The 17,841-nt window shown below is 36.5% G+C and overlaps 1 protein-coding gene across 35 annotated transcripts in view; it reads right to left on the bottom strand.

The window, feature by feature from the left end:
* Positions 1-17,841, bottom strand: part of LOC113058246 (elastin-like) — a 121,956-nt gene that overhangs the window by 44,883 nt on the left and 59,232 nt on the right. For all 35 annotated transcript variants that reach the window (XM_026225996.1, XM_026225999.1, XM_026225994.1 and 32 more), the window contains exons 5-13: positions 6,200-6,280; positions 6,057-6,119; positions 5,933-5,956; positions 5,314-5,349; positions 5,119-5,214; positions 2,108-2,155; positions 1,373-1,435; positions 1,038-1,109; positions 99-137 (exon numbers count right to left, since the gene is read on the bottom strand). In XM_026225996.1, the coding sequence (XP_026081781.1) occupies positions 99-137; positions 1,038-1,109; positions 1,373-1,435; positions 2,108-2,155; positions 5,119-5,214; positions 5,314-5,349; positions 5,933-5,956; positions 6,057-6,119; positions 6,200-6,280 (522 nt within the window). The remainder of the gene's footprint in view (positions 1-98; positions 138-1,037; positions 1,110-1,372; positions 1,436-2,107; positions 2,156-5,118; positions 5,215-5,313; positions 5,350-5,932; positions 5,957-6,056; positions 6,120-6,199; positions 6,281-17,841) is intronic.

The following is a 17,841-nucleotide window of genomic DNA, read 5'->3' as shown; positions in this document are numbered from 1 at the left end:
CTTTGGTATAGCAGGTGAGAATCATCACGTAAGCTCGTACATTTCATAGACAAGGTATTCAGCACATGCTTGTAATGGAGGTCGGCACTGCAGCCTACCGTATGGAAGTTTACCACCAGTATAGGGTAACCCAGCACCTGTTGAGACAAGTCATGATGTAAGACTTGTATTTATCAAGCTGTTATGTATGCATGCAAACTTAGTTCAATTTAAATCTTTTATAAATATCCTCCTCTTTAAACAAGCCTTATGCTTGCCTCCCTCTCTATGTTATGTTTGTTAAAGTAAAAGAAGAAATACTGAAGATATACCGAAAATACTGTGTCATGAAATGTGATGTACAATATACATAGCAAAGCTATCAAAGACACCTGGTCAGTGTTTGACCAAAGATTACATAGAATTAAATACTATTTCCATTGATGTATGAACTCACTTTGTGAAGCGTTAAACCATTGAAGTTGACCAAACATTTTTATCAACATTGTATCCTGTTTTTAACAGAACAAATGTACAAGTTTGGAAAAGCTATGTTCCACTAGAGACATATTAATAATGCAATCAATTTCTCCTAATTTCACTGGATGTATTCCTAGTCCATGATTAAGGTTGATAACGCGCCGATAAGAGAGACATGAAAATATGTACTTTACTTCAAGCTACAAATGGAAAAATGGATGAAAATATTTTTAGATGTGACTATGAAAACTATGACAATGAACTTTGTCAATTATTTGGACACTTAAATTGTTGAACCTCTATGTAGGAGAATTACACAATGTTTCTGCACACATCTACTACATAAATGGATGACTAGCAGTGTGAGTCTAAGCACTGATCCAATTATAGTTGGGTTTCATCTGGAGCAATTGATGAAAGATATTCTTACTTTCTTATTTCTATCAACCTCATATTGTATTGCTTAATAGCTGTAAAATCACAAACGCAATCAGTCGGCAAATGCTTCTTTACAAGGCGTTGTAGAGCTGGGATGACCACAGTTTGTGAAGACTGATAAAAATAATAAAATGTTCCACCTGGGGCTTTGGGAGATTTGAGAGGGTATCCATGAAATACTCCTTGTTGCAGTGGTCCATATCCACGTCCACCTACAGCAAAAAGATCACTTGTTTGTATGTCAATAGACAACATGAACTTTTTAAACACAGCTTTTGTTCAGTTTTGCTTCCACACTATCCAGATATCATTATTAATATCTGGTTACTCTATGCTCATGTACTAACCACCACCCAGTACCAGAACCTGACCTTCACCAGCAGCTATGGGAAAGATTCAGTCAGTCATAAAGGTACAGTATGGTGTAAAAGTTATTTCACTGCAATGATTGGTGCCATTTTCATTGAGACTTCACCTGATTTAGGTTTGACTCCAGTTCCTGTGGCTACACCAGGAAGAACACCCCGCCCATTGAATCCTGTAATTATTTAAATCCAAGTGATAAGACCAAACAAAGGATATGTATGCAATTTTAATTTGGTGTTTTATCCAAATGACTGATTAGCAGGCCTGCTCTAAATATGTGAACACAGAAAACGCCACAAATGTTTGCAGAAACCATTAAATTTCTATACATGCCTTTGTTCATAAGATGTTTTGGCTAATTTGATAATGGCCCAAATATATTCTATGCACCAATGCGCAATATACATTTCATGTGTTATTGCTGTCTGTTTCTATGCCAGTATTGTATTCTTCTACATTGTGTGTCTTCCTTTAGGTCAACTGCATTTATGGAGGAGCAACACTCTGAGGTAAATCTTGCTGAGCAAGTCAAAGAAATTAAAGTGAAGTTAAACAATGCTCAGCTAGCTACCTGAAAAATCCATTGCACAATGTGAAGGTAACTCTATCGCCCCTTTGACTGTACCAAGAATTTGTAGGTTTGACGAATTGCATACAATATGTTTCTGGCCTAAGTATGTAGCATCCTCAGCTCTGTTGAATATATTTTGCCAAGTGTAGATCCATTTCACAGAATCCAGCATATGTTCCCCACAATCCACACAATAAATGTGAAAAATGTTTCCAGATTCCTTGTGGGCCTTGTGGCCATATTAAAGTATATAAACAGAGGGAAATAACAAACCTTGTCCAGGAACAAGACCTCCTTGATATGGTCCAGGCACTCCCACTCCTGCAAAAAAAAAAAAATGAATAAAAGAAAAATTAAAAAGTAGATCTACACTGAAAAAAGTAATAAGTAAATTTACTTAATTTTTATTTGGCAAGTTTTTGCACAAGCATTTTTCAAGTAAATTTAACACATTTGGAAATTAAGTAAATCTACTTAACTAAGTTAAGTAAAAAAATAAATAAAAAATGAATAAGTACATTTTAATTAAATAATATTCAGTTAATGCATTTAGCAGACACTTTTATCCAAAGCGTCTTAGAGTGCATTCAGGCTAACAATTTACACCTTTCATGCGTTTCCGGGGAATCGAACCCTCAACCTTACACTTGCTAATGCAATGTTCTACCACTGAGCTACAGGAACACTTCAAGATCTTGCGAAAAATAAGTGAAAATTTCACTTACTTACTTTTTTATTTTGGAAAAGTTTTTACACTAATAAAAAACCTGAGAATCTAGAAATTTCTAAATGTAAAATAATTTTTTTCAAAACAGTTTTATCAAATGAGGGTAAATAAGTCTCTCACTTCTGTCCCTTTAAACCAGTTTACAGCAAAGACAGCACGAAGGACTGGATGCACATGATAAATATTCTGCAATTAAGAAAACAGACAAAAGAAATTGCACTGTAAAACCCGACAAGTAAACTTTACTCAAACCGTTTGAGTAAATAGATTGCCTTGATTTAAACCATGTAAGTTTTAAAACTTTGCATTTAAGTAATTAAGTGATTAACTAAGTGCTGATTGAGAATTTGTGATGAACAGCTGCTGTTAACAAACAGAATCACTGAAGAAAAGAGAAACACAAGAACTACTACAACTGACTTCAGACACAGCCTTAGATGAAATCAACTGAAATAAAATACATGAAATCTCTCAAGATCTGATTAAACAACCCCACAAACAGCATCAGCAGCTCCACTTATTAATAACCAGACTGACTTTATTTATGTCAGACGTCTACAGAAGATCTTATTGAGAATGAACTAAGGTTTAGATGTTGATTTGTTTCATTTGAAGTAACCATGTTAGAGATCAGTGTTTGCTTTAGTTGGGCTCTTGACCCTTGACTTCTGTCTTAGTCTTTTCTCTGGCTGTTATAACCGTGTGTTTCTAAAACACATTTGTTGTAACTCAAAAGCCCAGAAGAAATGCCATCAGGTGTTAACCTGTATCTAGGTGTAGACTGTTATACTTTATATCAGTGACGATAATCATCAATTATTGAACTGTACAGAGTCTAATCTCTGATGAAATTAGTGTTGTGTAATTTGATTAATTATAGTAGAAGTGATTCTAACAGGAAGTGGTTCTGTGATAATCAGTTAATCTGAATGACTTTTCAAACAGTTTGGTCTTCTACGGTGTCAAACAGTCACACAAAGACATCAATAATCAGAATATGAACCTCAACAATGGTGACCATAAAAAAATGCCGCAGAGCATGCTGGGAGCCATGAATGAGTTCTGTACTACAATAGTACCCAGAATGCATTGCAGCATGTTTTTTTTCGTCACCATTGTAGAGGTTAATATTCTGATTATTAATATCTGTGTTTGACCAACTGGCATAGAAGAAAAATGTACGTGTACAAAAATGTTTAGAAAGACATTTTTATATTAACTGATCATCACAGAATCACTGGCACTCAGTGTCACTTTTACTAGGATCACTTCTACTAATTACACAACACCTGCTTCATTAGACTCCATACAGATTAATAATTTATGATTATCGGCACCTGTATAAAATATAACAACCTACACCTAGGTACAGGTGAACACCTGATGGCATTTCTTCTGGGTGTTTGAATGACAACAAATGTGTTTTAGAAACACACGGTTATAACAGCCAGAGAAAAGACTAAGACAGAAGTCAAGGGTCAAGAGCCCAACTAAAGCAAACACTGATCTCTAACATGGTTACTTCAAATGAAACAATAAATCAACATCTAAACCTTAGTTCATTCTCAATAAGATCTTCTGTAGACGTCTGACAGAAATAAAGTCAGTCTGGTTATTAATAAGTGGAGCTGGTGATGCTGTTTGTGGGGTTGTTTAATCAGATCTTGAGAGATTTCATGTATTTTATTTCAGTTGATTTCATCTAAGGCTGTGTCTGAAGTCAGTTGTAGTAGTTCTTGTGTTTCTCTTTTCTTCAGTGATTCTGTTTGTTAACAGCAGCTGTTCATCACAAATTCTCAATCAGCACTTAGTTAATCACTTAATTACTTAAATGCAAAGTTTTAAAACTTACATGGTTTAAATCAAGGCAAACTATTTACTCAAACGTTTTGAGTTAAGTTACTTATCGGGTTTTACAGTGCAATTTCTTTTGTCTGTTTTCTTAATTGCAGAATATTTATCATGTGCATCAAGTCCTTCGTGCTGTCTTTGCTGTAAACTGGTTTAAAGGGACAGAAGTGAGAGACTTATTTACCCTCATTTGATAAAACTGTTTTGAAAAAAAATATTTTACATTTAGAAATTTCTAGAATATCTGTTTCGGGTTTTTTATTAGTGTAAAAACTTTTCCAAAATAAAAAAGTAAGTTAAATTTGCACTTATTTTTCACAAAATCTTGAAGTGTTCCTGTAGCTCAGTGGTAGAACATTGCATTAGCAAGTGTAAGGTTGGGGGGTTTGATTCCCCGGGAACACATGATAGGTGAAAATTGTTAGCCTGAATGCACTGTAAGTTGCTTTAGATAAAAGTGTCTGCTAAATGCATTAACTGAATTTTATTTAATAAAATTTTACTCAGTAAAATGTACTTATTATTATTTTATTTTTTTTACTTAACTTAGTTAAGTAGATTTACTTAATTTCCAAATGTGTTAAATTTACTTGAAAAATGCTTGTGCAAAAACTTGCCAAATAAAATTAAGTAAATTTACTTATTACTTTTTTCAGTGTATAATCATTTCCATTTTTACATGCAAATTTAAAAAACCCACATTTACCTGGCACTGGAGCTTTTCCAGCCTTTGCTGCTTTTCCCCCAGGTCCAACCCCACCAGGGCCCAGTCCTTGTACCCCGGTCTGAGGAATCACAAGACCTAACATACAAATGAAAGATCAGAATATCTTAGACCGGACTATCACTGCTTGCTAATTTACTCATGTCAGTATTTGCTAAATATATACATTCACTGCACCTGGAAGTCCAGTACCAGTTCCTCCTGCACCTGGCCCTGAACGGACACAAACACACACATTCAGTCACATCACTAAACAAATGGGTGCTAATCTAAACTGCATATATTCCATGTGTCTCCTCAGCTCCATTCCTCTGATATGAAACAAATCGTCTTATCTGATTTCAGTGCCTGGAAGCTGATGTTTCAGACTGTTCATTTATTTGTTTAACCCTTTTCCAACCGATATCAAACACAGAAGAACAGACATTGCATGCTGCTTTAAGATTCTGCCAAGGACACACTGAAGTAATATGCTGGCTTTCAGTACACAAATACCACCAGTGGGGTCCCAGAGGGGATACATTTGTTGAATTGGCTCATGATCTAAGGCTCCTTAATTCAACTTCAAGCCAACTGGAGTACAATGAAAAGTCATAGCCGCATGAACAATAACAGAGCAACTTATTTGTAAAAGGTGTAAAAAAGGGACCTGTATGATTTCACTGTATGAATGTTTCCTCTGTAAATGAGGTCCCCACCTACAGTACTTTTTCCATTTCAATTCTTCCCAAAAGATGTTTAATTTACAATGTGTTTGTAAACTGGAAATTATGGATTCAGAAAACAATTATATTACCTTTAGCAGGCTTTCCACCAGCACCTGAAGCAAGAGAATCAGACTTAGAAGAGAGTTGTGTAGTTTTTGTTACTTAGCCACTTAGAAAATCCAAATCATCAATACACTTGTTGAAAAATTGCACCTCCAGGAAGACCTCCTCCAGGAAGACCTCCTCCAGGTAGACCTCCTCCAGGTAGCCCAGTGCCTAAATGAAAGACTATTGGTTATATGGAATTACTCGACTGCACTTTAACCATTGCTGACTATTCATTGGATGGTAAGCACCTGATTTAGCCGGTTTCAGACCTCCAGACACTGGGTAAAATCTTCCAGCACCACCATATGTGCCATAAACCCCATAACCACCTACAACAGAAGAGACAGCATCAAATAAAAATAACATGGCTCACTTGATGATATTGAGGGCTATGTGTAATTTTCATTGGAATATTCTGGGTTCAGTACAACTCAGTCAGAAGCATTTGTTGCTTTTCAACTAATTGGTAACACTTTATTTTGAAAGTCCACTTTATTATTTTACTACCTATTAGTAACTTTGCAACTACATGTCAAGTATCAGTTATAAGAGTATTAGTAGACTGTCTGTATAGTATTTGTTAACACTTGGTTTCAGTTGTCCACCAAGAGACAATCTACTGAGTACATGTGATTTTGCAAGTGTGTTTTTTTTTACTAATCCTAAAGAAGAGTAGCAAGAGGACAATGACATTATAGGAAGCAGCATGGAGGCTAGCACATATCTAGCAATGTAGCAAATGTTTGTCTATATATACAGGTGCATCTAAAAAAAATTTAATATCAAGGAATAGGTCTTTATTTTTTTTTCTTATATTATATATCCATTGCACAAAAAAAAAAAAAAAAAAAAAAAAAAATATAAATATATATATATATATATATATATATATATATATATATATATATATATTTTTTTTTTTTTTTTTTTTTTTTTTTTATTCTGATGGTTATGACAGCTTAGGGGGAAAAAAATCATTATCTCAAAAAATTAGAATATTCCATTTTGAGCTTGATTAATTTGAGTATAAATACTTTGGCTAGTTTAGAACATGCAACCACAATTATGTGAAAGACTACTGACTTGACAGTTTTCCAAAAGACGTAAAAAAAAAAAAAAGCACTCTTTTGTTTGGACACACACATCAGGAATCAGCGTGAGCATCACAACAACGGTGACCATCAAAAAAGCATGTTGTAGCCAATAAAAACTCATCCATGGCTCCCATCATGCATTGCGGCATGAATAAATTATGAGCTGAACTGTCTTTTTAACTTTTTAGTCTAACTATATTTTATTTTTTCTGTTTTTATGTTCATTTTTTGTATCTAGTTTTGTGATGTTCAGAGTTGGTCTGTTTATCTGAATATGTTGTTTGTCACCATTGTTGAGATTCATACGTTGATTATTGTTATCTGTGTGTGCCTAAAACTAGAATTCTTTAATAAAAAAAAATCAGAATCACTTGCAAGAGATACCTACAAAATGTATAGAAAATACAGATTTTTTCATTGTAGAATCAAAGCTGTGACAATCAATAATGGAAGTTTTACTTTGAGAAGAGACCGTAAATGAGTTCAATGATTCATGTCAAACAACGATTACATTAAAACATAATCATCAACACGCGATGATTTTTGCTCTTGGTTTGACAAACAAACTTTAAAAGTAAAAAGTTACAAGCCAAGATCCCAACTAAAGCAAACACTGAACACTATAATGGTGACACACAAATTGTGATTTTTCTCATTTGGTGATTCTGCTTGTTAACATCAGGTGTCTTCAATAATGCTTAATCATAACTCAATTAACTTCTTAATTATCTCATTAACTTCAACTCTGATTCAGTGTTACTTTTAACACTGCTTCAGTGTTTATATGAGTCCACACTCAGACTGTTAAATTAACACTGGGGATTTTGCTGTGTAAGCCACAGAAAGTCATTGCTAAAATGGCTGGCTGTTCACAGAGTGCTATATCACAATATATTCATAGAAAGTTAACTGGAATTAAAAAGTGTGGAAGGAAAAGGTACATAAGCAACAGGGATGACCACAGCCTTGGGAAGATTGTCAGGAAAAGCCAGTTCAAGAACTTGGGACAGCTTCACAAGCTGGAGTCCATGCATCAAGAGTCACCACACTCAGACATCTTCAGTAAATGGGCTACAGCTGTCACATTCCTAGAACCAAGCCACTCCTGAACCAGAAAAAAAAAAAAATGTCTGAAGCATTTCACCTGGGGTAAAGAGAAAAATAACTGGACTGTTGTTCAGTGGTCCATAGTCCTCTTTTCAGATAAAAGTAAATTTAGCATTTTGTTTGGAAATCAAGGTCTGGAGTCTGGAGGAAGAATGGAGAGGCACAGAATCCAAAGTCCAATGTGAAGTTTCTGAAGTCAGTGATGTTTTGGGGTGCCGTGACATCTGCTGGTGTTGGTCCATTGTGTTTTATCAAGTCCAAACTCAATGCAGCCATCTAACAGGAGATTTTGGAGCACTTTATGCTTCCATCTGCAGACAAGCTTTATGAAGAAGCTGATTTAATTTTGCAGTAGGCCTTTAGCACCTGCCCATAGCGCCAAACCAACTTCCAAGTGGTTTGCTGACCATGAAATTACTGTTCTTGATTAGCCAGACAATTTACCTGACCTGAACTTTACAGAAAATCTATGGGGTATTGTGAAGAGAAAGTTATGTAACATCTGAGAAACAAAAAAGAGAAGATGAAGGCCGCTACCAAATCAACTTGGGTTTCAATAGTGCCTCAGGAGTGCCAAAATCTGATCACCTCCATGCCACACTGCACTGAAGCAATAATTTGTGCAAAAGGAGCCCCAACCAAGTTTTAAGTGTATAATTTAACCTGCTTTGGAGATCTTTAACATTTCTGTTTTGTAAATTATTATTATTTTTCTTTTTTTGATTGACCTTTGAGATAATATTCAAATTTTTTGAGAGACTCAATTTTTTATTTTCCTAAGCTGTAAATCATAACCATCAGAATTAAAACCAAAAACTCTTGAAACATTTTAGTTTGTGTGTAATGAATATAAATATAATCTAAAAAAGTTTGCCTTTTGAATTAAATTACAAAAAATAAAGCACTTTTCCATATATTAAATTCTTTTGAGATGCACCTGTAGTGACTATTGTGACCACTAGTATGCCTCTATAGAGCATGTGAGTTCATAACTTTGGATCGTGGAATAACAAGTTAAGAGTGATATGTAATGGGAAGGATATCACAAATTAATCATTATGAATTATGAAGATGATCTGCCCCAATCCCCAAATGGCTTGGACGGTAAACACTATGGAGTGATTTAGCAACGATACTGGGAAGGGCTGGATGGGAAAGAATGAAGAGAGGGGGAGAGAGAGAGATAGAGAGAGAAGAAAATATATTTTTTAAGGAGATTGAAAGTAAGGGCTCAGAGACTACAGTGGATCTTTTTGGCTGAGCTAATGAGGAGTTAGTGTGATTAAAAATTATTGCTACTTTGTGTCCTCCTTCAACACGGAAACCCTAAACAAATGAGGTCATGAAGTTTGCATCCGTCTTTTATGGTAGAGGGAGGAATACAGGAATGGGAAGGATGTGCAGTAAAATGCTTTCTTTGTGAGTCTTTCTGTTGCATTGTTGCCATTATAAATCTGCGAGTAGCTCACTGAAAAAAACGAATCATGGGTCTTGTAATTTTCATAAAAAAAATTAAGGTGATAATTCAAAATAATGTGTGGATTTCATTAAAGAAATTGTGTTTCAGTGTTGTATAGAAAATAATGAGGACTTTTTACTAATAAAACCAAGAGATGCGTTTTCCTCATTTTGTTTTAGGAGACTTAAGCAGTTTTGGTGCTTGAATTGGGGAACTGATTAAACTAAAATAATTAAGGAAAGAAGGCTGCCTATTTAATTTAAGTGAATTAGCTCAATTTTGCAGTTTTATTTTAGAGGTGATTGTTAGTTCCCAGCATGCTTTGCACATGGCTGGATATGGAGAGTAAATTTTGAAATTAAATGCTACTTTATGTTGTTGAGTGAAGGGAGGCATCTATTAATGTTTAATGTTCAGTTACATTTGACATTTGTAAGAGTTTCTGTAACATCGAAGTTTCCATTGCACAGCGCAATCGTTACCACTGTGCAGAAGAGTAGAGCTTGTAGTTATGGATACTACTCTTGTAGTACTATTCAAGGTACTCTAACCTTGTTTAATGAGCAGTAGACTTGCTAGTGCTATTGTAGTACTTTCCAGTATTTCTCAAGTATTTTCCTAATTGAGCTGATTGGCTGTATACAGTCTTGTAAATGTATAAAATAACAAAATACAAACAGATCTAATTTAAAATCACATACTTTTGAGAATAAACTTAAAATGAATCAGCACATTTCCCTAATTATATTAAATTTATTGTGCCATAGACTAAATAATTTAGGAATTTTTACTTAATTTATTTGGGTAAATTTCACTAAAAAAACAACCTTAAAATCTACTCAAATATAATACGTGTAATATTGTTACCATAATTTTTTTAAGCAGATAGCATGTAATATTTTTTACAGTGCTTTAAAAGGCCTCTAAATCTGGATGTTTGAACTTCTGACACAAGAGAAAAAGATGAAACTTTTCACAGTGGCTGATGGCAAAAGGAAGCTACACACTCCCAGACAACAGATCATTAACTTGGGAAAAATCCACATGCTGCACTAAAATAGAGTGAATGTGTTTGTCTTTTGCATCTGGTGTGAGCCCCTTGATCATCACTACTTCTTTGACTTGGTCATCAGGAATCATTTAATTTCTTCTGCTTTAACTTTTGAGTAGGAGACCTACTTGAGTGTGTTTATGGACACCCTAAAGACATTCTTCTGAAAACATTCTGATATAACACAGAATACATAGTTTCATTAATGAAGGCAAGCTGTCCTGGTCCAAAGACAGCAAATCAGCCCCAGAACATTATACTACCCCAATTGTGCTTCACAGTTGGGATGGGGTAAATGCAGTTTTGTTGTAACAAAATCTGACGGTTCTTATTTAAATTCAAAGTTCAATCTACTAATCGGTCCACAAAACATTCTTTCTCATCCACATGGTCTTAGGCAAAGGGGTTGGTAGAATTGTTCTTCTTATTGAGCTGTGGCTTCCTCTGTGCTGTCCTGCCTGATTGTGAAGAAATGACTTCTAACTTTATTTCCAGTTTGCGAGAGGCCTCTAGATTGATCCTTAAATGCTGTGCTCTGGGCTTTTGTAACCTCCTCGACCTGCTCTTGGAGTTATTTTTCTTTGGATAAGCATGCCTAGGCAGAGCAACTGGTGGCAAATTTGTAAAATGTTTCCATTTGAACAGTTTCTGCCTGATTGGTGGACATTAAACTCTTTTTTCACTTTAAAAAGCATCAAACACTTTTTCTTATGGAAATCAATATTGTGGTGACAGGATTTTATGATGATGTCATTACTACCATGCTTTTCAGTGCATGCAGAGTGCTTCCATATGTGTTACATATTTGTCTTTTGGCTGTTTACCCTCATGCAGTTGGCTGTTGTGCAATTGATCAGGTTCAAACTTCATCCCTCCTTAATACCAGTGCAATATATCATCATCATCATGTGACACACAACAGTCACAACAGCATTTTCTCTTCAGGAACTCGAGCTGCAACGAGAAATGCTTTGGGATTGCCCATGCTTGACCACGTTATGAAGTACGTGTAAAATCAGCCCAATAAAGCAGCAAGACATCATGAGGAGGGTGACGTGAGCAACCATGAAGTGCAAGTTAGCTTATGCTCTTCAGTAGCATCCTGTGTATGTGTCAGTCCTATTTACTGTTGTCTGTCAGTCCACAAGCACTTCATTCAGTGTTTCTAAAGCAAAGTCAAAATCTTTGGGGGGCCCCAGTGTTCAATGTGATGGTGTTGGATGTGTTGCTGCTGAAACGTACTGTCTGAGTTCTTCCAGTCAGAAAAATTCTAACGGCCAGATGCACAGTGAAGTGTTGAGCTCCAGCTGGACCAGGTTGTTAAAGAGCTGTTGAGGGATGATTGTGTTGAATGCTGAACTGAAATCTATGAACAGCATTCTGATATATGAGTCTTTGTTCTCTAGATGTGTGAGTGCTGAGTGAAGGGTAGGGGCGATGGCATCATCAGTCAAGCGGTTAGTACACATAGATTGGATATCTATGTGTACAAGGCTGCACATTTATGAGACTTGATTGGCGTTGCAATTTAGGGATATGGATAGGGAGCCAATGCAGTGTTGACAGGACCGGGCTAATATGGTCATACTTCCTGGTTCTAGTAAGGACTCTTGCTGAAATGTTGCGGAGTAAAGAGTACAATATTTGCCTCTCAAACGTACTTGAGTAGAGTCATGAGTACTCCCCAAAAATGATACTCAAGTAAAGTACAGACCTCTCAAAATTGTACTTAAGTACTGTACTAAAGTAAATGTACTCCGTTACTGTCCGGCTCTGGTCATGTCACTTTTTTCACTAATCATAACACTTCAATTGTACAGAAAGAGAGGAAAGAACATTTAAATTATCAGAAAACATTTTCACTGACAGTCTAGTTCAAGCACTCTCAAAAACTCCCACTGAAATCACTGAAGCTGTTTACACTATGAAATTAATATCTTACAGATTCATACACAGATTTGCACTTTGTTTCTGACGAGACAATCGCCAGATAGAGGGTATTCAGTCAGCAAGCGAATGAAGAAAACACCCGTATTTTAGTGATGACTCATCTGAACATCTGATTGGTCATTGCATTCATAAGCTCAACAGCATCTTATGTGATTGATTATAATGTGCAGTGCTGTAAAAACACTTCAATTGAAGTTCTCTTGCTTAGCGCCAGCCAGCAAATGCAGATTTGAATTTAGCAGCTGATGGTATGACGCACTGAACATTCTATACAGAAAATACAGAAAATATTAATTGCCTATTTTTGTCTTTTGGAAGCTGCATTCAAAATCCATTTGGCTTAAAAAAATTGAATGGGCGTGGTGCCTCTGATCTTGTCTATACAGTAATACATATCTATCTATATTATAGAGCTTCCCCCTAATAGTTCACAAACTGTTAGTCAGCCAAAAGAGGCTTGATCGACCACATCTTTTTTCAACCTGTCCTCCAACAAATACACTCGTATAGGTCGTTTGTCCAAATCCTTGAAATACGACCCATCAGAGCGTATACTACAATTGCGCCCCTATCGGCAAAAAGTCGTTTTCATATTAATGTTTTGTACTCTTTTATTTTCACTCTGATTTGCATTTTGTGTAGCTCAGTTGGTAGATTACTGCTTTATACCTTGATATGCAATCATGCTATCATGGGTTTGATCCCAGGGAACGGATGTGCACGAAAATGTATATGCTCAATAAATCATAATTTAGCATTATTTCTGTGAGGGTTAGGTTTAGGGCTGGCGTTAGGTGTGGTGATTCGAATGAATAAGCCACCTAAAGTATGTACGATCTGTGAGATCGGTGTAAAAAGTCCACACATTGCATTTAAATAAATGTGCGGTTTGATTTGTATTGACGTTATACGTCATTTCATGATGACAGACAACGCGCAACTGTCATTATTTTTATGTCCACTTTAAAACGTAAATATAGGTCATGATAAGGTGCCTGCAGAAATGACCTATATGGTCATTTTTTTTGTTGGAGGACAGGCTCTTTTTTTTTTGTCTCTAGGTCGCAAAAAATAAATAAACTCCACAGGCAAAGTCAAGCAGTCCTTCATGGACAGATTATTAATGGCTAGTCTATTGTTATACAGGACATCCAAATGCTGCCCTATCATCCATCAACCTCAAATATGGCTTATCAACTGAATTTTTTAAGAATTGGCAACTTTTCATCTCCACTCAATGTAATGTTAACCTAGAGAAATGTGCGCTATTCAGTGTCTGGGCGGAGTGTGGAGCTGAACAGCAACTCGCTGCAGGACAGATGGAGGCGATGGTAAACTCACTTGCACTTAAAATACTGGTAATTTTTGATCATACCATGGGTCATAGAGATAAGAGTAATAGATCTTTAGAATCTGTAAAAACATTTATTTGTGTGCTCTCACAATAAAATCTTCCAATCTTATTAGGATGTAGGCAATTATAGGCTCATTATAATGATTTAAATGGTTTGTTAATGTGCGATTAGTCAACTAATGCTTAAAATGAACGACTTCTAGTCGACCAGAAAAATCCTTGCTCCAGGACAGCCCTACCATATAAATAAGTATTTGATGCATATTGTGTTTTTTACACAGTGAAACCTGCATTTGTTTGTCTGAAATTCTAGAATTGTCAGTGTAGCAAAGTGGCGTTACCCAACGAAACTACTGTAGAAACGACTATGCCACCCTATGGCTTACACCCAGGGAAATACCATGCACCTTCAGGTGCTACTCAAGGAACAGGTTTGAGACTACTAAAGAGAGTAAGAGACGGGACTTACCCAGATAAAACATTTAATTTTACAGTCATTAATCCTAAAACACTCAAGAATGGTCTCATCAACAGTTTACCAGTTAAATACCAGTTACAAAGAGAAAATAATAAAGCTTTACCATTTAACAGAAGGGACAAACCCCACAGCAAATCAGTGCATACAAATCCAGAGGCAAGTGACAAACCAAAAAGAAACTAAAGTAAAAGAAACAAATACACTTCCCTTCTGTTAAGCTTCAGTATCACAGCTCATCAACACATTCACCTGTGGATATAAATGCGCAGAACACTCAGGGGAGCACTAGTCCGGTACCATGGTGGCCCACTGTTAGCTGCATGCAAAGGACAATGAAACTGTAGGATCAGATGGTATTCTTCAAAACAGTCATAGATGAAGCCAGTGTGAGAAACAGCCATAGATACAGGCTTATGAAACAACAGCTAACGCTCAGGCTACACCTAAATACAAATAAAAACACAGACATCCACTTTAAACAATCTCCTCCCTTTAAAAGGAAGGAAGCCCACAAGAAGAGGTACCTCATTCTTAGAACACAGTAAGCTTTACACTTACGGGGAAAGCAATAGGACATAAACCCCTGAACCTTTACAAGGCCGGAACACAGAGCGGAATAACCCTGCCAAACTTAGACCTGCTTCTTATAAAACCACAAGGAACTAGATTGGCTGACTCATACACACTCACTCAATGGATGGACGATCTTACAGGAGTGGCCTGACACACATAACAGATAGAGAAACCGAGGGTGTATAGTAAATATAAACTGAGGGCATATAAATCTTAAGATGCCTATAACTATGTACTAACAGTGGCAATTGTAAGCAAATACAGCTACTATTTTTTTTTTTTTTGACACATAGCATGGGCCTTTACTGCTCCCTCGCTCTACAACTGCACTTATGGCAATTGTAGAAAGCGAGATTACACAAACAGTTGCCTTTATGTCTAGCCGCTAGTCATTAGTTCATTTCTTAAGTTCTGATTACCTGGGCATGCATGAGAAATCTTTAGACTTGTAACCAAACCATAATCCATTAAAGGGGGGGTGAAATGCTCGTTTTCACTCAATATCCTGTTAATCTTGAGTACCTATAGAGTAGTACTGCATCCTTCATAACTCCAAAAAGTCTTTAGTTTTATTATATTCATAAGAGAAAGATAGTGTGTACCGATTTTTCCCGGAAAAACACGACCAGCTGGAGGCGTGACGTGTGGGCAGAGCTAAAGAATCACGAGCGCCAGTAGGCTTTTGCGTTGAGAGCGTTTGGAAGCTGTGTCTTATTATCGTGAGGACAAAACCAACCAAAACAAACCATGGCTAACAGTCAGATTCAACGTATATTTATGATCCAGAATCAGATCCAGAGGCTGAAATTTAACAAGAGCAGCATCAGCAACGACGTCTCTATGTGGTATGTACCGAATCTGTATATATTTGCTTAGCGGTTTTGGAAAATGACTAAGTTCCACTTTATGTCGTCTTCTTTTTTTTTTTTAAGCTGTACTACATGTGGAAAGTGCAGTTTGATGACAACATCGCATGTTGTTTACTTGATGTGCTTACACGCCGATAGCTAAGTTAACAACACAGAGATATTTGAAGCAGTTTTACTCACCGCCTGCGGTTCCAACACACGATCGTGACCCTTTTTCGTTGGGACTGCATTATCCTTAAGAAATAAACGATGTGCAAATCTGGCGTCAAACTGGGCCTTGTTTATAAAACAAGCATCTTTGAAATGCAGGGAACAAACACAAACACTTGCACAACTCCGTTGATGCTCTGTAAAAATAAACTCCATCCACTGGTCCCTTAATGCTGTTTCTCTTTTGGTAATCTGTGCAGGGTTGTCTTGCCCTGGCAACCAAAAACACACTTCTTTTGTGACATTTGGCGACGCTCTCGCTCTGATCAGTGAAGTCTGTTGTGCTCTCAGTGCTCTGCTATACGGGAGCGCGCGCTCTTCCGGCAGAAGTGCCTCAGGACCCATATAAGGAAATTCCGCTCCATCTAACGTCACACAGAGCCATACTCGAAAAAAACTTTCCGAAACTTGTGACAAACCGGAAGGAGTATTTTTGGAACAGAAATACTCCTTCAAACGTACAACTTAATTTTTGAAACTTTGTCCATGTTTAGCATGGGAATCCAACTCTTTAACAGTGTGAAAAACTGAGTATGCATGAAATAGCATTTCACCCCCACTTTAAAGACAAGACTTTATTTAACCTTAACTGATATTAAGTGCGTGCTTCAAATGCAAGCATTTTTGATGGTCGCTTCTGTCCAGTCTCCTTGTTTTATTATTGTGTTTGTTTGGCAAAAGTAGCAGGTATGTGATACAACTTCAAATTGGAGCCTGTACTCCATCAATTCTGACACTCAAAGATGACATTTTAAGCTCCTAATGTAGCCGACTCTATGCTGGTTTGTACTGGCTACCTCCAGTTATTCCTTTGTTTTGCCTCCAGCTAATGCTGTGACGCAATTGTGACATTGAAAATTAAAAAAAAAAACAATAATAATAATTGCTTGTTTGTATAATTTAACCTTTTATGATGTAGTAAGCTTGCTCAGTAACTCATCTGGTCTAGCATTGCACTTGCGATATGGAGCACTGGGGTATGAGCCCCTAGAAACGCAAATCAAGATAAAAGAGTTCAAAGACTTGTAGAAGCAGGATAAAGGTATGTGGCTGCTTTAGCAATTGCATGTTAAAATAACATTCATATTTAGGAGATAATTGAACACTCTTTTAGTGCCATCCACTGGGCATTTCTCTCTGAGTGCCACAAAATGTGCAAGAAGCAACGTAATTTCATTAGATGTCGTCACGTAAATGTTTTTCAAAATGAGTGGCTGCTTTATTTGTTGGTCAGCCGGACATGCCTAAGTGGAACTTTCTGGGCCAGAATAAGCTGTAAAATGGGCCAGACTTTATACTTAACGTTGAGCTATGTGACACTTACCAAAGGTCCCTGCTAGCAGATCTGAACTCACAGAGGCTCAATAAATAATGTGGAATGCTCTTGGACTAATTGTGGCTAATTTCCTTTTGTTCATCATGAACTCAAATCCTTAGATGGACCTGTTAATCCATTAGTTTCTCAGTACATATAATCTTAACTAATATATCAGTTAAAGTGACTCTCAGATATGTGGATCAGACACCCAGACAGGTGAATCTGCCATTAGTTAATGATTTACTCCCTGGTTTCCCGGTGTCAGAAAGCAAACTTCCCTGAAGAACGGTAAGTACTGCTCAGGCAACACAGCTAATCCTGATGAACGTGAAGACAGTCCAAGTACAGCTGGAATATATTACTGTAATCTTATTCTCCCACTTTCCAAAAAGCTCAGAGTGCATGAAGGTTATCAAAACATAACTCT

This window comes from Carassius auratus, chromosome 40, assembly GCF_003368295.1.
Source record: "Carassius auratus strain Wakin chromosome 40, ASM336829v1, whole genome shotgun sequence".
Classification (NCBI taxonomy): Eukaryota; Metazoa; Chordata; class Actinopteri; order Cypriniformes; family Cyprinidae; genus Carassius; species Carassius auratus.
Note: the sequence above shows the minus strand (reverse complement) of the source record. Positions and strands in the feature narration are given on the sequence as shown.